The sequence below is a fragment of the Theropithecus gelada genome, chromosome 4, assembly GCF_003255815.1.
Source record: "Theropithecus gelada isolate Dixy chromosome 4, Tgel_1.0, whole genome shotgun sequence".
NCBI classification, from domain to species: Eukaryota; Metazoa; Chordata; class Mammalia; order Primates; family Cercopithecidae; genus Theropithecus; species Theropithecus gelada.
The window spans coordinates 82,916,237-82,939,031 of NC_037671.1; the positions used below are offsets into that span (position 1 = coordinate 82,916,237).

Genomic DNA, 22,795 nt, shown 5'->3' on the forward strand with positions numbered 1-22,795 from the left:
GGGTGGACTATTAGCCGTAATCTGGTCCAAACTTGTGCCCTGGCACTAGAGTGAGGTGACCTCTAGTGATACTCCAGGGTCTTTGCATAAAGTGATGTAGTCTAAGCTTATATACTTACTGCTACCATGATAGCAGGTGGAAAATTGAGTGACTGATCTGTGGGGAGCAAAAGAGAGAAGGGAAGTTGGATTCACTTGTGACTAAAATGATTTCTTAGGATTATATGTGAATTTCAGTTTTCCACTAAGTGTTGATTATTAGCTGTTGGCTCTTCACTTTCTAAGATCTAGAGAAAATATTTCTGCACCTACTTGAATATTTTTGGGTTAAAAGAAGAGAATAACTAGAATAAGAAATATATTATCAGGGTTTATTCCTTTACATCTCTGTAAATACTATTTTGAGAGAGGAAATAAAAAGTTAATATCTTCACATTATTCTGATATGCTATTTATGTTCAAAGAGAATTTACAAGTGAAAATCTTAATTATTTCAGAACTTCTATAATAAATTCTTCTAATTCAAATGGTATTATTTGCTCTGTATACAAACAATATTTTCTGAGCTTGGGATATTAATTTCAAATTTCTCTAGTATTTATAAAAATATTTGATTCTTTTTATCTATTTGTATATTAGTACCATAATCCTAATCCTACCATCTTCAGCCTTTCACTTATATTAATTTTCCATATACCAAAAGCTACACCTTTAAGCATAAAAATTTTTATTTTAATCATTTTGTGACAGTTAAAATGTTCTCTAATCATATATATAAAATACATACACACAAACATAGAGACACAAGAATGTATATCTTCTTGCCTTTGTCAAAGAGATATTCTAAAATTGCTTAATAGTGCTACTGTTGTTAAGCCTTAAAGGCTTGAGCTTCAGGACTTTTCCATTGTGTAAGAAAAGATTTTAGAATGTATGGTGGCTTATGCCTGTAATCACAACACTTTGGGAAGCCAGGGTGGATGGACTGCTTGAGTCCAGAAGTTTGACACTAGCCTGGGCAACATAGTGAAACCTCATCTCTTAAAAAAAAATTTTTTTTTAAAGACTTTACAATGTAAACGTATTCATTATCAAATAAAATTAGGGTTTTTTTGTTTTTTTTTTTTTTAGGACATAATGGCTTAACATGCTATAATAACAGATGTGAGGAAATAACACTCATTAAGTTCATCTTTCAAGTTATTGAAGTATTTACAGGTCTTGGTCAACAGATATCTCAGGAAATAAAATGGAAAAATTAACCTTAAAATATTGATTAATTTTTTAAATGTATAGGCATTTTAGTGAAGTTGAAGCTTTCTAGAAAACAGAAGCTGAGTGTGTGCTTTCTCAGTGGTTTAGTATTACTTCTTATTAACTTATGTATCAATAAGAGAAAATGAATCACTTTTTAGGTTTGTACTACAGAAAGTGCCAGTTAATTTCCAAGGAAAATGTTACTCATGATACGAGGCTTTTCTGTTTGATGCTGCCACCAAGCACTCATCTTCAAGTGCCCATTGGGCAACATGTTTACCTCAAGCTACCTATTACAGGTAAGGTGAATAGAGGCTTTGGGACACATTTTCTTCTTTTATAAGCAGTTCAAAATCAGTACTATTCTTTCTAGAAAACAACCATTTAAGTTATTAATAAATGTTTCCAGGCAGCTAGATTTAGTGATAGTCAGAATCTAGGTTTGTGACTGCAACATGTTCTACATGTTGGAACTATAGCTGGACCATATTATCATGTGGAACAAAGATATTGCCGGTAGTTTAGACAGATGATTCCACCAGCATTGTAATTTATGACTAACAAAACCCTAAAGGAAAGAGATGAGAGACTGCACAAATAGTCTTCCGTGAAGACAACTACTAGAAGCTCATACTGGTGTCTCTTAGTAGCTACTTAGGGGTGTATCATTTATGAAGTTGAATCTATAAAATTTAAAATGAGTGAATGATTGGAAATGATTTTATTCTTTGTGCTACCAGTATAAGAAGCTCTATAAATGTATAAATATGAATTCTTCTTTCTTTCGTTTTTATCCTAAATTTACCTCACTTGTTTTGAATACCCTTGTTATTGATGTCCAACATTTTCTTCGCCTTTTGAAGCTGCAAACAGTAAAATTCTCCTGTCAGCTGTAGTGTTTCCGGCAATTGTCTAAAATGTTACCAGCTAGGTCTTAGTAGATACATTATGATGAGGCACTGTTAAGGTTTTCTGTTTTTCATCACTAATGGCTGGTTTTCTCTTTTTCATCACTAATGCCTAGTTACCTAATTCAAGAGCTGGTATCTTCTCCAGTTATTGCCAATGCATTTTAATTAATATATGTATTTTGTATACATTAAGGAGCCATGCATAAAATTTTTGGTCTTTCAAACATGTGATGATTCTTCTCTTTGGGATTTGGCTACCTAAAATAAAATGAGTTATTTATTTTACTCTTTAAGAAAATAATATATTCTTAGAAGTAGCTGGATTAACATTCTTTTTATTCAGTTACCAAAGTAATATGTAATATGTTAAAATATTAAAACAATTTAAAGTACATGAAGTAAAAAGTGAAATTTCTTCCTTTTTCTCCCCTAAATGATCCCACTGGTCATCAGTAACCATTTTTAAAAATTTGGTGTATAATTAAAATTATAAGGTAAATACTTTTTTTAACATCTCCATGGTAACTTTTTGATGCAGTTTTTGTTGTGGCCCATTACAAAGTTTATTTGCTGATGGAATAGGTGGTTGTCTAAACTTATTACCATATATTTCTATTAAATTAGACTATACATAATAAAAACATTGTTTATATTATGGGTACAATATTGATTTGTGAAAATTGTTTCGGCACATACAGGCTTGGGGTATATATACGTATATACTATATACATATAGAAAAATCATTAGAATTATATACCCATTAGGTATATAGTTTTAAATATATACTGATGGTATCATAAAATTTGGACGTTTCATCTTCATTAAGAGGTTTTTGGATTTTTAGAGTTTAATTTTTTTGCTGTGATTTTTTTTTTCTAGGTACAGAAATAGTAAAGCCATATACACCTGTATCTGGTTCCTTACTCTCAGAGTTCAAGGAACCAGTTCTTCCCAACAATAAATACATCTATTTTTTGATAAAAATCTATCACACTGGACTCTTCACACCAGAGCTTGATCGTCTTCAGATTGGTTAGTATTGTTACATTTTTGTAACCTCATTTGTGCTCTAGATTGGATCAGATTGCCCTCTCGTTATCTCCATGTAGGAGTCTATCAAATATCTTTAACTCAACATGTCTACAACCAAAGTTATCTTCTCTTTGTCCCACCCAGCATGGCCTTCCTCTATATTCCCTGTTTTAATTATTTGCAGCATCACTGTTCATCCTTGATCCAATCTGGAAACTCAAATCAGCCTTGTTTCTTCCCACTTTCTCTCTCCCAGTCCAGTCAGCCACTAAATTTTGTTGAGTATACATCTCAATGGCTTTTTCAGCTACCTCTTCTGCCACTGTCTTATAGTAAGCCTTCATCATATCTTTGTTGGCTTCTAACTGTTTTCTCACAATTGCCCCTAGCTGCTTTGCAGCTTTGAAACCTCTGATGGGTCCCCATTATCTATATTGCATGACCTGCATAGACATTGATAATCTCTCCAGCTTCATCTCTTGCTATACAAAAATACTTGTGCTACTCAGAGTTCCACAGATTTGTCATCCTCATTCACAGTTACATGCAGTTGCCACACCCAAGATGCCCATCAACCTTTTCTTTACCTGTCAAGTACTTTTTTAAAAAGACCCAAACATGGGCTGGGTGTGGTGGCTCATGCCTGTAATCCCAGCATTTTGGGAGGCTGAGGCAGGCAGATCACTTGAGGTCAGGAGTTTGAGACCAGCCTGGCCAACATGGGGAAACTCCGTTTCTACTAAAAATAGAAAAATTAGCCAGGTATGGTGGCGCGCATCTGTAATCCCAACTACTTGGAAGGCTGAGGCAGAAGAGTCACTTAAACCCGGGAGGCAGAGGTTGCGGTGAGCCAAGATCATGCCACTGTACTCCAGCCTGGGCAATAGAGCGAGACTCTCAAAAAAATAATAATAATAAATAAAAATAAATAAAAAGACCCAAACAGAATATCACTTTATGGAGCCCTCTTCCTCCCCTGAAACCCTCAATAACAACAGTTTATTCATAGCTCTGTTATAAGAATAAATATATTCCTCAATTAGAAGACTGAGTTTAGGAGCAGAAATTGTCTTATCTTTGTATTTCCAACACCTGGCATGGCAGTTGGTACATAATAGGCTGTCAGTAAATGTACTTTGTTTTTTTGTTTGTTTGTTTTATTTTTGAGACGGTCTGCCGCCCAGGCTGGAGTGCAGTGGCTTGATCTCAGCTCACTGCAACCTCTGCCTTCTGGGTTCAGTGATTCTTCTGCCTCAGCCTCCCAAGTAGCTGGGATTACAGGCACACACCACCACGCTGACTAAGTAGTAGAGATGAGTTTTCACTATGTTGGCCAGGCTGGTCTTGAACTCCTAACCTTAGGTGATTGGCCCACCTTGGCCTCCCGAAGTGCTGGGATCACAGGTGTGAGCCACTGTGCCCAGCCAGTAAAGGTACTTTGAAAGAATGAATAAATAACTATAATGAGATATATTAAGATTTAAAAACTTCCCTTGCTTCTGCTCCCTTTTGGTGTCTCTTACTCCTTTTTCTGTATTTTCTTTTCACTGCTTTTTACCTAATGGCAAAAGTGTTCCTCTTTCCAAGGCAGCATTAGCAATATTTTGGGATATCAGTGAAGTGGATTACTGAAATTTGGAAATAAACAAAATTACATTACACTCTGAAATGTAGTAGATATGATTCTGCTAATTATATCTACTTCACATAAGAGAGATGATTAGTCATCCTTGGTTACATAAACCAAAATATTTTATATGAATTTGAACCTGAAGTATTTTGGAGTACCTACAAACCTAGTGAAGGTGACTGTCACCTTGTGAAAGAAGGACTGACACATAATTATAATACAATAAGTGGAAACTTAAGGAATGGTATTACAGCCTATTTATGGAGATTTTTGCAAACATAGCAGGGTGAAGAGTTGTCCTAGAGTGTGGAAAGGGAAGCTCAAAGAACAAGATGAAGTATTATTTCAGCTTCATTTAGGGAGGCTCAACATGGCACAAATATTTGTGTCACTTAGAGAGTTGTACATTAAATGAATGAACCCATGCAATTATCCATCTCTGTTTCAATCCCATGTTCACTAAGCAGCATGATTTTACATGATTAATTTGGCTTTCCATGTGTTCTGATACTGGAAACAAGATATCCCCAATGGGACATGTAATGTTCAGGTCACTAGATACATGTAACCCCAGCTGTGCCATTCTGGCATGTGTGCTTTAATCTCTTCTGAATTTGATTAGCATCAGTTATCTTACATGAGTCTAATCAATTTTGTTAGCATTGGAAAGACTGGGCTGTGGGTAAAAGTTACCAAGTTAATACTGTCCTCTGAGGCTTCTTTAGTAAACAACCATCTGGCTTTCCTAAGGACATTCTAATCTTACAGTGTTTTTCAAACTATAACAAGGAGCTTCTATTGTTTGGGGGTTTTTTTTGGTTTTTTTTGTTTGTTTTTTTTTTGTTTTTTTTTTTTTTTGAGACGGAGTTTTGCTCTTGTTGCCCAGGCTGGAGTACAATGGCACGATCTCGGCTCACCGCAACCTCCGCCTCCTGGGTTCCAGCGATTCTCCTGCCTCAGCAACCTCCGCCTCCTGGGTTCAAGCGATTCTCCTGCCTCAGCCTCCCGAGTAGATGGGATTACAGGCATGTGCCACAATGCCCAGCTAATTTTTTGTGTTTTTAGTAGAGACAGGGTTTCTCCATGTTGGTCAGGCTGGTCTTGAACTCCCGACCTCAGGTGATCCACCTGCCTTGGCCTCCCAAAGTGCTGGGATTACAGGCGTGAGCCACTACACCCAGCCCTGTTTTCAAATACTTACTTCATCAACTACTGCAAGATTCTTACTATCCTGCAATGGAAAACAAAGGAAAAATTGTGAGCATCCAAGCATTTTAAAATGGAGTATTTTAAATCATTCAAAAATTATACACAGCTTTATTTTTCATTTTTAAGATTACATTTCAAGTTTCTGAATCTAGTCCTAAAGATAATTTTCTTATATGAATGGTACATGGTGATTATATCAACTGGACTGTAGAAAATGGGCACTGATTTCTCAAATGTGTTGATGCTAGATTGGAAAGTGGCATGCTCTAAGTATAGTTGACTGCATTTCTGATCTTGCTTTGTTTTTATGGGAATTAAACTCAGAACAGCCTTTCTTAATTAATAGGTCTTTTCAAAAATTTGGTGGAAGAGAAGTTGGTATGTTTATCAACATAAGATTTTAGAATACATTTCTATTTCAATTTTCTCTCCTACTAATCCTGTTACTATGGTTAATAATCAATATGTAAATAGTGAATATCTATTCTTTACTCTGTACCATGTAAGACAGATATATGTGGACTCTGCTTTTGAGGTACTTAAAATTTAGTTTAGCAATCAATCCTTTATTGATAATTTGTGGATAAGTACTTTGCAGTAGTTTGTAAATTTCAGACTTCTGATGGTTTGGGAAAATAGTGGTGGGAAATTATACCATAAAACCTCATTATTAGTTTGACTGTAATGATATAATTCAGACATACTTAGGGGCCTAATGAGTATCCTTAAGACTACTTATTTATCTTAAAGACTGATACATAGTCTGCAAGTTAAGTATTTATACTGTTACTCCTTAGTGTTTTAAATTCAGTTACTTTTGGCTTCTTAATTTCCCGGCTGGGTTTTTTGTTTTGTTTGTGTTTTTTTTTCTGATTTAGTTTGTATTTCATTGTTTAGGAGATTTTGTTTCTGTAAGCAGTCCTGAGGGCAATTTTAAAATATCCAAGTTCCAAGAATTAGAAGATCTCTTTTTGTTGGCAGCTGGAACAGGCTTCACTCCAATGGTTAAAATACTGAATTATGCTTTGACTGATATACCCAGTCTCAGGTATGTAATTTTGTCTCTAATTACTATCCTTTTTGAGGCTGTTATATTAGTATAAGGTATTCTAAGTTGATTACTCACTGGACCTTAATAGACATGTTACCATTTCCTCATTCATCATTTCTTACTCTGCCTCCTCTAATCCTAGGTATTAAGTAGGTTCTTTTATCTCATTTCAGTTTTTGATGATTTTTAATTACCTACTGGGCACTAAAACATTCACGCTGGTTCACTTTAGACTTGCCATTTGTGCATATTTTACATGTAATTAATTAGTTATTTCTGAGTTTTTGTTTTTCTTTTAAGGAAAGTGAAGCTGATGTTCTTCAATAAAACAGAGGATGATATAATTTGGAGAAGCCAATTGGAGAAATTAGCATTTAAAGATAAAAGGTATTAAACTGATATTAGCTCTGTGTTTAGTTTTTTATACCTGTGTAGTAAATCTAGGCCTTAACTTGTCTGGTTGGAGCTTTGATTGGCCAGGAAGCTCCTTCAAAGAAAAAAAATAAACCGATAATTCTCTAACTGAAAATCATGTTAAATGTTCCCCTTTCCTCAAAGAAACACTGTCTGGCAAGATCTAGGCAACCTTATATATGTGTCACTAAGATGCATGTTGGACTTTATGATCATGTTATGTGATTTATACTGAGTTGGGTTTCACTGAAAATGTTGCAATGTAGCCAGTTTGGTAATGCAAGATTTTTCTTGTTATAATGGGGCTGATAAAATAAAAATTTGGTGAGAATGGATTAAGCAGAATTAAACATGGTATGGGATTTCTAAGGCTTTTTATATGTTAGTATCCTTTGTGACTTTCCAAGACAGGAATTTTTTATGCATTGTTTAGCAAAATTCCCTTTACTTTTGTTTGTTTGCATTAACGCTTCTTCGCTCTATCACTAGTGATCCTTGGTACCCACTTTGGGAAGTGCTGGTATAGACAATAGAAAAAAGTTCTAGTCAAGCTGAACTCAGTAGTGGAATGGGACAGAAAGGATAACAAAAGTAAAAACTTATTTTATTGATTAAAGAGCCCAGTAAACTAAAATAAGAAGATAATTTAAATGAATATGTGCTCCATTTCCCCTAAAAAGATTTGATAGCAGTAGGAAGTTCAGAACAATCTTTTTACAAAAAGCGAATTGAATAAGCTATCATACTTCCTAAAGCATTTCTATAATCATTAAAAGCTATTTCTAAGAATTTTAGGGCTTTATAAATTATACAGAAGATCTGAAGTAAATACGTATGTGTATGATAGGATGGTATAGATAAAATTCTAGGCTTTTTGAAAGAGTAAAGCCCTTAGAACTTTGTTAGCTGTCCAGGGGCTCGAGGTTCTTCTGAATATTTTCTGAATATCCATAATAAGGAAATGCTGTGGTCTTTTCCCATTTTTCCCTGCCTGCTGTCTCCCATCATCCTCCACTTTGTCTTTTAATAAATGGCTTTTGGACTTAAGGATGACACCTGAACTTATTTGTCCTTGAAGTATTTATTCTTTACATACTAAAAACATAAACCTAAGAATATTTACTATATTTAAGTAGTTGTGTGTCATTTTAGAGAATTATTTAAAGAAGTTCAAGTTCTTAGTTTTTCAAGTATTTTTTAACACATTTTCAAAGTGAAAAATTGGAAGCATTTATCAATAAGCCTAAAGACCTAAATTCCAGTTGCCATTCTGCTCCTCACCAGCATGAAATTTTATTCACAAATTATTTACCTCTAGGGGCCTCTTTAACTTCAAAAGAAAACAATGACGTCTTTCTACTTCATAAAGCTATTGTGAGCTTTGGAGAAGATAATGTAAATGCTTCGGAACCTGTGAAGCCCTCTCTCAGACATTTGAATTGTGGTTATAGAGGACCCCTATATACATGTTTGTTTTCTGTCTTCGCTGTTAGAGCTTCTGTTTTTTTAAGTAAATGTTTAAAAGAATTTAAACTGGTTGATTCCCAGGCAAGATGGCCAAATAGGAACAGCTCTGGTCTGTAGCTCCCAGTGAGACCAACACAGTAGACGGGTGATTTCTGCATTTCCAACTGAGGTACCTGGTTCATCTCATTGGGATTGGTTATACAGTGGGTGCAGCCCACAGAGGGTGAGCAGAAGCAGGGTGGGGTGTTGCCTCACCCGGGAAGCTCAAGTGGTTGGGGAACTCCCTCCACTAGCCAAAGGAAGCCATGAGGGACTGTGCCATGAGTAACTGTGCTATCCAGCCCAGATACTACGCTTTTCCCATAGGCTTCGCAACCTGCAGACCAGGAGATTCCCTTGGGTGCCTATACCACCAGGGTCCTGGGTTTCAAGCACAAACTTGGGCAGCCATTTGGGCAGACACCAAGCTAGCTGCAGGAGTTTTTTTGTACCCCAGTGGCACCTGGAACCAGAGAAACAGAACCATTCACTCACCTGGAAAGGGGGCTGAAGCCAGGGAGCCAAGTGGTCTTGCTCAGTGGATCCTACCCAAACGGAGCCCAGCAAGCTAAGATCCACTGGCTTGAAATTCTCACTGCAAGCATAACAGTTTGAAGTCAACGGGGAACACTCGAGCCTAGTAGTGGGAGGGACGTCCACCATTACTGATACTTGAGTAAGTGGTTTTCCACTCACAGTGTAAAAAAAAGCCACTGGGAAGTTCGGACTAGGTGGAGCCCACCACAGTGCTAAAAAACCATGATAGCCAGACCGCCTCTCTAGGTTCCTCCTCTCTATGCAGGGCATCTCTGAAAGAAAGGCAGCAGTCCCAATCAGAGGCAGAGGCTTATAGATAAAACTCCCATCTCCCTGGAACAGAGTGCCTGGGGGAAGGGGCGGCTGTGGGCACAGCTTCAGCAGACTTAAACGTTCCTGCCTGCTGGCTCTTAAGAGAGCAGTGGATCTCCCATCACAGCGCTTGAGCTCAGCTAAGTGACAGACTGCCTCCTCAAGGGGGTCCCTTACCCTTGAGGCTCCTGACGGGGAGACACCCCCCAGCAGGGGTCGACAGACACCTCATACAGGAGAGCTCTGGCTGGCATTTGGCGGGTGCCCTCTGGGATGAAGCTTCCAGAGGAAGGAACAGGCAGCAGTCTTTGCTATTCTTCAGCCTCTGCTGGTGATACCCAGGAAAACAGGGTCTAGAGTGGACCCCCAGCAAACTCCAGCAGACCTGCAGCAGAGGGGCCTGTTATAAGGTAAACTAACAAACAGAAAGCAATAGCATCAACATCAAGAAAAAAAAGGATGACCAAGCCAACACTCCATCCAGAGGTCACCAACAGCAAAGACCAAAACTAGATAAATCCACGAAGATGAGGAAAAACCTGTGCAAAAAGGCTGAAAATGCCAAAAACCAGAATGCCTCTTCTTCTCCAAAGGATCACAACTCCTTGCCAGCGAGGGAACAAAACTGGACGGATAATGAGTTTGACAAATTGACAGAAGTAGGCTTCAGATGGGTAATAACAAACTCCTCTGAGCTAAAGGAGCATGTTCTAACCCAATGCAAAGAAGCTAAGAACCTTGACAAAAGGTTAGAGGAATATCTAACTACAATAAACAGTTTAGAGAAGAACATAAATGACCTGATGGAACTGAAAAACACAGCATGAGAACGTTGTGAAGCATACACAAGTATCATAGCCGAATCGAGCAAGCGGAAGAAAGGATATCAGAGATTGAAGATCAACTCAATGAAATAAAGCAAGAAGACAAGATTAGAGAAAAAATAATGAGAAGGAATGAACAAAGCCTCCAAGAAATATGGGACTACGTTTGGTGTACCTGAAAGTGACGGGGAGAATGGAACCAAGTTGGAAAACCACTTCTGGATACTATCCAAGAGAACTTCCCCAACCTAGCAACATAGGCCAACATTCAAATTCAGGAAATAAGAGAACACTACAAAGATACTCCTTGAGAAGAACAACCCCAAGACACACAATCGTCAGATTCACCAAGGTTGAAATAAAGGAAAAAATGTTAAAGGCAGCCACAGAGGAAGGTCGGGTTACCCACAAGGGAAGCCCATCAGAATAACAGGGGATCTCTCTGAAGAAACCCTGGAAGCCAGAAGAGAGTGGGGGGCCAATATTCTACATTCTTAAAGAAAAGAGTTTTTAACCCAGAATTTCATATCCAGCCAAATTAAGCTTCATAAGCAAAGGAGAAATAAAATCCTTTAAAGACAAGCAAATGCTGAGGGATTTTGTCACCACCAGGCCTGCCTTACAAGAGCCCCTGAAGGAAGCACTAAATATGGAAAAGAAAAACCGGTACCAGCCACTGCAAAAATGAAGCAGAATGTAAAGACCATCGAAACTATGAAGAAACTGCGTCAACTAATGGGCAAAATAACCAGCTAGCATCATAATGACAAGATCAAATTCACACATAACTGTATTAACCTTAAATGTAAATGAGCTAAATGCCCCAATTAAAAGGCACAGTCTGGCAAATTGGATAGAGTCAAGACCCATCAGTGTGCTGTGTTCAGGAGACCCATCTTACATGCAAAGACACACATAGGCTCAAAATAAAGGGATGGAGGAAGATTTACCAAGCCAATGGAAAGCAAAAAAACAAAACAAAACAAAACAAAAAAAGCAGGGGTTGCAATCCTAGTCTCTGATAAAACAGTCTTTAAACCAACAAAGACCAAAAAAGACAAGGGCATTACATAATGCTAAAGGGATTAATGCAACAAGAAGAGCTAACTTTCCTAAATGTATATGCACCCAATACAGGAGCACCCAGATTCAAAAAGCAAGTTCTTAAAGACTTACAAAGAGACACTTTCACACAATAATAGTGGGAGACTTTAACACCCTATGTCAATATTAGACAGATCAACGAGACAGAAAATTAATAGGGATATTCAGGACTTGAACTCAGCTCTGGACCAAGTGGACCTAATAGACATCTACAGAACTCGTCACCCCATATCAACAGAATATACATTCTTCACAGCACCACATAGCACTTATTCTAAAATTGACCACATATTTGGAAGTAAAACACTCCTCAGCAAATGCAAAGGAACAGAAATCATAGCAAACAGTGTCTCAGACCACAGTGCAATCAAATTAGAACTCAGGATTAAGAAGCTCACTCAAAACCACACAACTACATGGAAACTGAACAACCTGCTCCTGAATGACTACTGCGTAAATAACGAAATTAAGGCAGAAATAAATAAGTTCTTTGAAACCAATAAAAACAAAGACACAACATGCCAGAATCTCTGGGACACATTTAAAGCAGTATGTAGAGGGAAATTTATAGCACAAAGTGCCCACAGAAGAAAGCGAGAAAGATCTAAAATTGACACCCTAACATCACAATGAGAAGAACTAGAGAAGCAAGAGCAAACAAATGCAAAAGCTAGCAGAAAACAAGAAATAAACTAAGATCAGAGAAAAACAGAAGGAAATGGAGACATGAAAAACCCTTCAAAAAATCAGTGCATCCAGGAGCTGGTTTTCTGAAAAGATTAACAGAATGGATAAACTGGTAGCCATACTAATAAAGAAGAAAAGAGAGAAGAATCAAATAGATACAATAAAAAATGATAAAGGGGAGATCACCACTGATCCCACAGAAATACAGACTACCAATCAGAGAATACTGTAAACAACTCTATGCAAATAAAGTAGAAAATCTAGAAGAAATGGATAAATTCCTGGACACATACACCCTGCTAAGACTAAACCAGGAAGAAGTTGAATCCCTGAATAGATCAGTAACAAGTTCTGAAATTGAGGTAGTAATTAATAGTCTACCAAACAAAAAAGGCTCAGGACCAGACGGATTTACAGCTGAATTCTACCAGAGGTACAAAGAGGAGCTGGTACCATTCCTTCTGAAACTATTCTAAACAATAGAAAAAGAGGGAATCCTCCCTAACTCATTTTATGAGGCCAGCATCATCCTGATACCAAAACCTGGCAGAGACACAACAAAACAAAGAAAAATTCAGACCAGTATCCCTGATGAACATCAGTGCAAAAATCCTCAATGAAATAATTGCAAACTGAATCTAGCAGCACATTAAAAAGCTTTTCCACCATGATCAAATTGGCTTTATCCCTGGGATGGAAGGCTGGTTCAACATACACAAATCAATAAATGTAATGCATCACAAAAACAGAACCAATGACAAAAACCACGTGGTGATCTCAATAGATGCAGAAAAGGCCTTCAATAAAATTCAGCACCCCTTCATGCTAAAAACAAACTAGGTACTGATGGAACATATCTCAAAGTAATAAGAGCTATTTATAACAAACCCACATCCGATATCATGCTGAATGGGTAAAAGCTGGAAACATTCCCTTTGAAAACCAGCACAAGAGAAGAATGCCCCTCTCACCACTCCTATTCAACATAGTATTGCAAGTTCTGGCCAGGGCAATAAGGCAAGAGAAAGAAAGAAAGGATATTCAAATAGGAAAAGAGGAAGTTAAATTATCTCTGTTTCCAGATGACACGATTGTATATTTAGAAAACCCCATCATCTCAGCCCAAAAACTCTTTAAGCTGATAAGCAACTTCAGCAAAGTCTCAGGATACCAAATCAATGTGCAAAAATTACAAGCATTCCTACACACCAATGATAGAGAGCTAAATCATAAGTGAACTCCTCACAAATGCTACAAAGAGAATAAAATATCTAGGAATCCAACTTACAAGAGATGTGAAGGACCTCTTCAAGGAGAACTACAAACCACTACTCAAGGAAATAAGCGAGGACACAAACAAATGGAAGAACGTTCCATGCTGATGGATAGGAAGAATCAGTATCATGAAAGTGGCCATACTGCCCAAAGTAATTTATAGATTTAATGCTATCCCCATCAAGCTACCATTGACTGTCTTCACAGAATTAGAAAAAAACTATTTTGAATTTCATATGGAACCAAAAAAGAGCTTGTATAGCCAAGACAGTCCTAAGCAAAAAGAACAAAGCTGGAGGCATCATGCTACCTGACTTCAAACTATACTACAAGGCCACAGTAACCAAAACGGCATGGTACGGGTACCAAAACGGATATATAGACTAGTGGAACAGAATAGAGGTCTCAGAAATAATGCCCCACATTTACAACCATCTGATCTTCAACAAACCTGACAAACAATAGGGAAAGGATTCCCTATTTAATAAATGGTATTGGGAAAAGTGACTAGCCATATGCGCAAAATTGAAACTGGACCCTTCCTTACACCTTATACAAAAATTAAGATAGATTAAAGATTTAAACGTAAGATCTGAAACCATAAAAACCCTCGAAGAAAACTTAGGCAATACCATTCAGGACATAGGCATGGGCAAAGACTTCATGACTAAAACACCAAAAGCAATTGCAACAAAAGCCAAAATTGACAAATGGGATCTAATTAAGAGCTTCTGCATAGCAAAAGAAATTATCATCAGAGTGAACAGGCAGCCTGCAGAATGGGAGAAAAATTTTGCAATCTATCCATCTGACAAAGGGCTAATATCCAGAGTCTACAAGGAGCTTAAACAGATTTACCAGAAAAAAAAAAAAAAAAAAAAAAATCCCATCAAAAAGTGTGGGTGAAGGATATGAACAGACACTTTTCACACTTCTGTGGTTAAATTGTCATTGAATTGTAAATATTAAAAAACAAATTTTGTAGTTAAGAGAAATACCCTACTCTCTATATTTAGGTCCCAGTCTTCTACTCCATCCTTTGTGGAACAAGGAGAAGGATAAGAATTATGGATTCTGAGGCTGACATATGATCAAATATTTTCAGCAAGCGTGCTATGCTTGTCCTCAGAGTTTATCTAGATAATATAATTAGCAAATGGAATTCTTCAAAATAAAATTGTATAATGGAAAGTTATTAATCTCTTGGCCTTGGGCAAATTACTTCATCTGGCTGAGCTTCAGTTTTTCCATCTGTAAAACGAACATTAATACCTACACCACAGAATCATTTGGACATGGGAATCAGTGAGTTAGCCTATGTAGGTGCCTAGCCCAGAATTAGTATGTTTGTAGCAGACATTCATTCATTCATTCGTGAAATATGTGTAACATCTATTATGTGCCTGTACACATGGATCCAGCAGTGATAAGATATTGTGTTCGCTTTTTTTCTCATGCAGCCCAGGGAATGCATCTCTTCATTTTCCCTAATTACTGCCCTCAGAATTGCAAAAATATAGATACTTCATAAATACTTTTTAGAGTATTACTCTTTCTATTTCAGTCTCATTTTCATGTCATTAAGTATGAAATCTGAACAGAAAAAAATGTGTACCCAAATTTTGTCCAAATATGTTATTAAACTTGACTGTTCTAACAATTGGGATTCCATTCACCACCTTCCAAGTCTAGCAAAATCTTATACTTTTTCTCTTATGAAAAATGAGACAAAACATAAGGCAAATATGTGCAGTAGTGGATTTAACTAATTATGTAAACTGAAATCAAACTAAATTCCACTTATCCTTCTCCCAAATATGTGATCAGTGTTCTGAGGCTCAGTTCATTCAGTACACGTTGGCCCACCTGCTCCCATCAGCAGAATGCCCTAGCTCTGTGATGTCTCTGCTTTTGTAGAATGAGTTTTGAGGGGTGGGACAGGTGGGACAGCTTGACAGGTTGACTTCTAGAAAACATTTTATGGTATATAAATATAACAGGTATTTTCCTTTTTGTTTCAAATGAGTCATTCTTGGAGACCATTAATCTTTAGTAAAGGTAGTGGTACATTTTTTATAACAGTATTTGTTGATTTTTCCCTTCTCTTTATAAAATTAATACATGTTTATATAGAAAAGGTATAAGAAAAAAATCACCCATAATCCTGCCACCCAAAGAACAATTATTAATGTTATGGTCTGTATCTTTCTATTCATACGCATACCTATCTTTTTGTTTTGTATATTTAAAATAATGTAGTCATACTAACTATAATTTTTATAACTACATTTCTACTTATTGTATTATGTGTTTTTTACATAAAGAATATTTTCAACAGGTGGTTTTCAACCTTAAGCAACTCTGCCACCCCAGAAACATTTATGTCTGGAGACATTTTTTATTTTCACAACTGGGGGAAGAGGTGTTACTGACACCTAGTCAGTAGAGGCCAGGATTGCTACAAAATATCTTACAATTCACAGGTCAGCCCGCCTACAACAAAGAATTATCAAGCCCAAAGTGCCAGTCGTGCCAGTTAGTAAATCCTGCAATATACCATGATTTTGAATAACTGCATTGTATTCAGTCATGGGAGCATACCATAATTTATTTAACCAATTCTCTATTATTTGACATAGTGACTAGAAATTGTTCAATACTTCCTCTAACTATTCAGGATAAAGATGTATCAGAAGAAGTATTGGGTCAAAGTGTTTTAAGGCTCTTGCTACCTATTATACTTTAAGTTCTGGGATACATGTGCAGAACATGCAGGTTTGTTACGTATGTATACATGTGCCATGGTGGTTTGCAGCACCCATCAACCCGTCATCTACATTAGGTATTTCTCCTAATTCTATCCCTAACCCCGCACCCCACAACAGTCCTCAGTGTGGAATGTTCTCCTCCCTGTGTCCATGTGTTCTTATTGTTCAACTCCCACTTATGAGTGAAAACATGGGGTGTTTGGTTTTCTGTTCCTGTCTTAGTTTGCTGAGAATGCGGGTTTCCAGCTTCATCCATGTCCCTGCAAAGGACATGAACTCATCCTTTTTTATGGCTGCATAGTATTCTATGGTGTATATGTGCCACATTTTCTTTATCCAGTCTATCATTGATGGGCATTTGGGTTGGTTCGAAGTCTTTGCTATTGTGAATAGTGCTGCAATAAACATACATGTGCATGTGTCTTTATAGTAGAATGATTTATAATCCTTTGGGTATATACCCAGTAATGGGATTGCTGGGTCAAATGGTGTTTCTGGTTCTAGATCCTTGAGGAATCGCCACACTGTCTTCCACGGTGGTTGAACTAATTTGCACTCCCACCAGCCGTGTAAAAATATTCCTATTTCTCCACATCCTCTCCAGCATCTGTTACATTTTGACTAATAGCCTCTGAAAAATGAAAGCACTTAGCAGAGAATACTATACCCAGCCTACATTGTCATTGATGATGACATTAACACTGATAGTGTCATTAACAGTGATGTTGTTAGTGTCATTATTTTTACACTAGAGTGGATTGGGAAGTTAGTTGGGGCAAAAGAAAGAGGAGGAAAAAAGGGATTCTAAGCAGCACAGAAATGGGTCACAAAGGAAAGGGGACTATTTACCCACTTATATGCACCAACAGAAGATAGAAGACCATTAACATCACTTTAAACATTTGTGTGCTCACTATCTGCAAAATGTGCTTGACCTTACAAAAAGATAAGAAATCAGTAAGACTACCCTAGTGGTGGTGAAGTTCTAAAGTACATCAGTGACTGTAAAGTCTGTGCCTTGAGAGGAACAAAAAACATACCATAGCTATCTAGTAAAAAGAATTTTATTCCATTTTTGTGAGGGTAGGAATATCAGAGCTTCATGGAAGAAGGGGCTTTTGAGCTGGGCTTTGGGAAATGATTAGCATTTCTCTGAGTGGGAAAATAAATTTGGGTAGTGGGATTGCATAAGACATGAGGGCCAGTATATTCTAGTGTTTTAATAACAGAGTCGAGTCGTTTTTTTGAAATAAATACTGTGCATGAAGGAGAATGATGCAGAATAAGTAAAAATAAACCCATTAAACCTTATATCAGTTTTAGAAGGAATCTTCATAGTTATCATTTCTGATCCTTTTTGTTTACAGTTGAGGAAACAAGCTAGGCTAAAATCAGGTGATGAAAGACCTTGAATGTAATCCATATGTGAAGTAAATATTATATAGATAGACACAGGAAGAAGGCACAGTGACACTGCGGCTCATCTCCCTGTAGTGCTGACAGGCTCTGTGAACTATATGTTTTTGTCTTCTGATGTCAGTATTGGGGCTAGCAATATGGCAGTTCCATTTAAGCTGATGATGCCAGAAGCAGAAGTAAATGGAAGAGGATACCTGAAACTGTTTCTTTTTCCCTAACCTCTTATGTACCCAGATAGGCAGCCCACTAATCTGGAACCTTATAGCACTTTCGGTTTCTTCCAGGAGATGTTCCTCAGATGTTGTGTTGCTTGGAATATGTGCTTTGAAATGTTAATGTATTCCCCAGAATGGACTCTATGATTGAATACATTTGGGAAATAGTCTGTGCCTTCTTGAAGATTTACTCTGAACTTAGCATATTGAAGGCTTTCTGAAATTCTAAGGAAATATATTTAACTTTTTTGAACCCAGTATGTCACAGATTTATTTGATAGTTAGCCTGCTTTCATGGAATAACTGCTAACATCTGGAGGCATACTAGTGTTTCCTTTCATTAGATTCATTTTTAAAAATGTTTCCATAATTATATATGTTTTATCTAATTTTGATTCCTAGTTTTGTGAGATTTTTTTCCTGTGAGCACATAGCAATTTTTACTACAGTTGCAGACATTTTCTTTAGCTAGAAAAAAAAAAATAAATAAATAGGAAAAGCTGAAATACTAATCTGTGGGCAGTGAGGAATCACTGAAGCTTTTAAGCAAAAAGGTTGCAAAGTTGTATCAGGATTTTTAGGGGAACTAATATGGCAATGGTATATCAAATAGATTAAGGGCTAAGGCTGTTAATGTAGTATTTTAGAGAAGAGATATAAGAACCTGATCTGGAGTTGTGACATTAAAAATGGGAAGGTAAGGGACTTTGTGTGAGAAATATGAAGGAGGTAAGTTGCCGAAGCTGATTGGCTAGAGGAGGAAGGAATAAGTCATTGGATGACTGCTAATGATTTAGGCTAAATGAATACATTTGTATTTCAAGACTTGTCATTTCAAATCACTGTCAGCCTACCTTAAAATAAATTTTTTGACAAGCTTACTTAGACTGACATTTAAGATCGCATAGGCACTCATCAGAAGCAGGTCTGTTCTCTCCCTCTTTCATATTAGTTTGTATTTTATGAGTTAATCTGAATTTATTTTCAGGTAACCTCTTCAAGAGTCCCAACCCCTTTTGGCACTTTTGAAATTATAGAGGAATTTCAGGATGTTTACTGTGTGCCCTCACTTGTCTCTGGCATCTCAAAGCTGTAATTACTTTAGACAGTAAGTTGACCTTCATTCAGAAAAGCCAGGAGAGAGGATTCCACAGGAATTATCTGTATTTTGATATAAAAAAATCTTTCATTAAAGAATTATTGAGTCTTAACTTGGGAATGCTCCTGTTCCAGATTAAGCTCTTTTCTCAGCCTATGAAAAGGAGATAAGCAGGATAACAGCCTCTTTACAATATCCTTAAATTGCAGCCGTTATTTCTGTTCACCTTTTCCATTGATTGCATAAATTATAGTCAAGGGACCATTATATGAATAAATACAAAATACATGAGAAGTTTATACCGTTTATGTAAGAATCTGTTATTTATCACCATTTAGTATATACCTGCAGAAAATATATCACTGATTAGGCTTTTTTATAAAGCATCCCAGTGAAGGAAAATTATGACCAGGTACTTGTGGCAGACTACAGAAACTTCAGTATTAATTTAGCAGTTTTATTCCAGTTATAGGCTCATTTGAAATAGAGCCACAGGAGAGCATCTTTTATCCTTTAATTTAACAGGACAGTTTCCACATTTTATTCAAGTATCTATGTATAATTGGAAATTTAAGACAGTGGTTTTATGGCTGCTTTTGGCCCTTTGATCTGATGAAAGAAAGATTATGTTTTTTTTTTTCCAGAAAAACACACTTATGAATTCACATATATTTTTATATGTAATTTTATGGATGCCAGCACATGGCTTTGTTCTTTTAAGTACAATTTTTATTTTTAGCCAACATGGCCTCTTTGTAAATACATTTCTTTATTCAAAAGGCATTTTTTTTGTGTGTACTTTATTGAGCAAAGCCTGGATACAGTATTGAACAAGACAGACAAGGACCTTGCCCTCATGAAGCAGTAAGCAAATATCACATCCTGAGGTTATTTAAAACTGTCTTAGTTTTAAATGCTTGCAAGGTAAAAATAGCGAGTATCTTTGGGGAGGCTATTTTGTGGATTAGCCTTTGGCGAGGCTATAGAGTGGATTAGCGTTGCTGCTGATACTAAATGGGAAGCTTGAAGATAAGAAATAAAACATAGTCCTGTAGGTGTTTTTAATATAAAATCAAAGAATATTAGAAATGTAAGAGATGACTTATTTCCCAACCTCATTCCACAAATGGACAAGACCTAGAGGCTAGAGTCTGTGTGGAGAGCTGAGGCTGGTTCTCTCGCCCTCTGCTGCTGCTCTTATTTGGTCTCTTATTTGGTCTGTGCTGCTTGTGTTGTGCCAGCTCCTTAGTTCTTGGGAAACTTAATCCAGCTGAGGCACAGCGATGTGAGGGCAGCTGTACCAGCCATACCTTGTTTCTGTTTTCATATTTACTTCCTTTGTCCCCTCATAAGAGAAACCGTTCACTTCAGCTTTTTCATGTGGTTTAAATTAATGTATCATGAATTCCTGCTACTCAGTTACTCACTGGAACATGTAGAACTGCTTTCAATTTGATGCTATTGAAATGGTAAGAATTAGTTTTGTTTGCTAAAACAGAGCAGACAGAGCAGGTACAACATAGAATTCTGAATTTACTGTGGCTTTTCACCAGCAATTTGTATAACAGATTACTAAGCCCATGGGAAGAAATGGTCTGTTGTTACATTGTGAGACTTTGTTTTAATCCTGTACCCTTTTGCTTTCATCTTTTTCATTCCGTAGTATGTGGGTACCTCCTGTGTGTTAGGGATACAGTGATAGCCAAAGCAGACATGGTCCCTGTTCTCATGGAGTTTAGAGTCTATTGGAGAAGGTAGACAATAGGTAATCAGCTTAGTGACAACATATTTAAAATCTGAAGTAAATGGCTATGAAGAAAAGGAAAAAGAAAACATTGCTACAACACATGAAACAAAGGACCTCAGCCTTGTGGAGGTGCAATACTTCCCTGTGGATTCCCTGATGCTTGAGCTGAAAACTGAAGAATGGGAGTGGTAATGTCATTACAGAAAGAAGAAAGAGAACAGGCAGTGTTATGGCAGTGAAGGCTAAGAGGTAAACAGAGTTAGAGCAGGACTTGGTGATGAATTGGATATGGAGGGTGAGATAGAGAGAGGTTCCCAGGATAAATCCCAGGTTTCTGGCTTGTAAAACCAAGCAGACTGTGGTGCCAGTTACAGAGATCATGAGGTTGAGGTTGAGGTTGAGGGCCTTTGAGACAGTGACAGTAAGAAGTCAAATAGGCTTCTTAATCAAACTGGTTGTAAGGGTCTGGAAATCATTGGAGAGCTTTGAGCCAGAGATTAAAATACATGTGTCACTGGTAATTGCTATTTACTGTGATTTATACCAGCATATTATTATTGTTTATTTTGGGTTCGGGGGTAAATGTGCGGATTTGTTTCAAGGATATATTGTGTGATGCTGAAATTTGGATTTCTGTTGATCTTGTCACCTAGACAGTGAACATAGTACACACTAGGAGGTTTTTCAGCCCTTGCCCCTTTCCCTACACCTCCCTCCATTTGGAGTCCCCAGTGTCTATTGTTCTCATCTTTATGTTCTTGGATACACAGGGTTTAGCTCCACTTATAAGTGAGAACATGCAATATTTGTTCTTTTTTTTTCAATACCAGTAAATTATTAATAGAAATGTGGAGTTCTCTGAGATCCCTTGAAATCTCTATTTCATTTATATATTTATTTTTAATTAATTTCTTTTTTAAGAGACAGGTTCTTGCTCTGTCGCCCAGGCTGGTGCAATCATAGCTCACTGGATCAAACGATCCTCCTGCCTCAGCTTCTCAAATAGCTAGGACCATAGGCACATACCACCACACCTGGCTAAGTTTAAACAGTTGTTTTTGTTTTTTGGGGGGGTTTTCTGTTTTTTTGTTTGTTTGTTTTTTGTAGAAACTAGGTCTCACTGTGTTGCCCGGGCTGATCTCAAACTCCTGTTCTCAAACAGTCCTCCCGCCGTGGCCTCCCAACATGCTAGGATTACAGGTGTGAGCTACCATGCTTGGTTACTTAGTTCAACTTAAAAAAAAATGCCAAATTACATTCCTTACTGTATAGGAAAAGCTAATCCTTAGCAAATATAGATTTACCTATATGTTTTTGTTAAATCTTATAATTTTTTTCAGTGTTTTTCTAGCAAGTGTATCAATCTTTATATATTAAATTATTCTTTAGGGGAGAAATATATTATTGAACTTGACACATGTTAATGATATGTTTAAAATAATAAACTTTAAAAAACTGTTTTTCTTTTCCGTAGACTGGATGTTGAATTTGTTCTCTCAGCACCTATTTCTGAATGGAATGGCAAACAGGGACATATTTCACCAGCTCTTCTTTCTGAATTTTTGAAAAGAAATTTGGACAAATCCAAAGTTCTCGTCTGCATTTGTGGACCAGTGCCATTTACAGAACAAGGAGTAAGGTGAGTAGCAGTGTAGTAGGAAACAGACTGCCCAATACTGAAATGAAGATCTTTCATGACAAATATCTCTCAGTTCTTCCTATTTATATGAACCTGCACTTTAATAATCTTACAGTTTTAGAAAATAACAGTCTTTAAATCTTCGTATAATTTGAGTT

General features: G+C 36.9%; 1 protein-coding gene across 1 annotated transcript in view; it reads left to right on the forward strand.

The window, feature by feature from the left end:
* Positions 1–22,795, forward strand: part of LOC112623709 (cytochrome b5 reductase 4) — a 111,048-nt gene that overhangs the window by 83,475 nt on the left and 4,778 nt on the right. Inside the window, exons 11-15 of the mRNA XM_025384324.1 lie at positions 1,416–1,556; positions 3,049–3,201; positions 6,938–7,088; positions 7,392–7,478; positions 22,473–22,637. Coding sequence (XP_025240109.1) covers positions 1,416–1,556; positions 3,049–3,201; positions 6,938–7,088; positions 7,392–7,478; positions 22,473–22,637 — 697 coding nt within the window. The remainder of the gene's footprint in view (positions 1–1,415; positions 1,557–3,048; positions 3,202–6,937; positions 7,089–7,391; positions 7,479–22,472; positions 22,638–22,795) is intronic.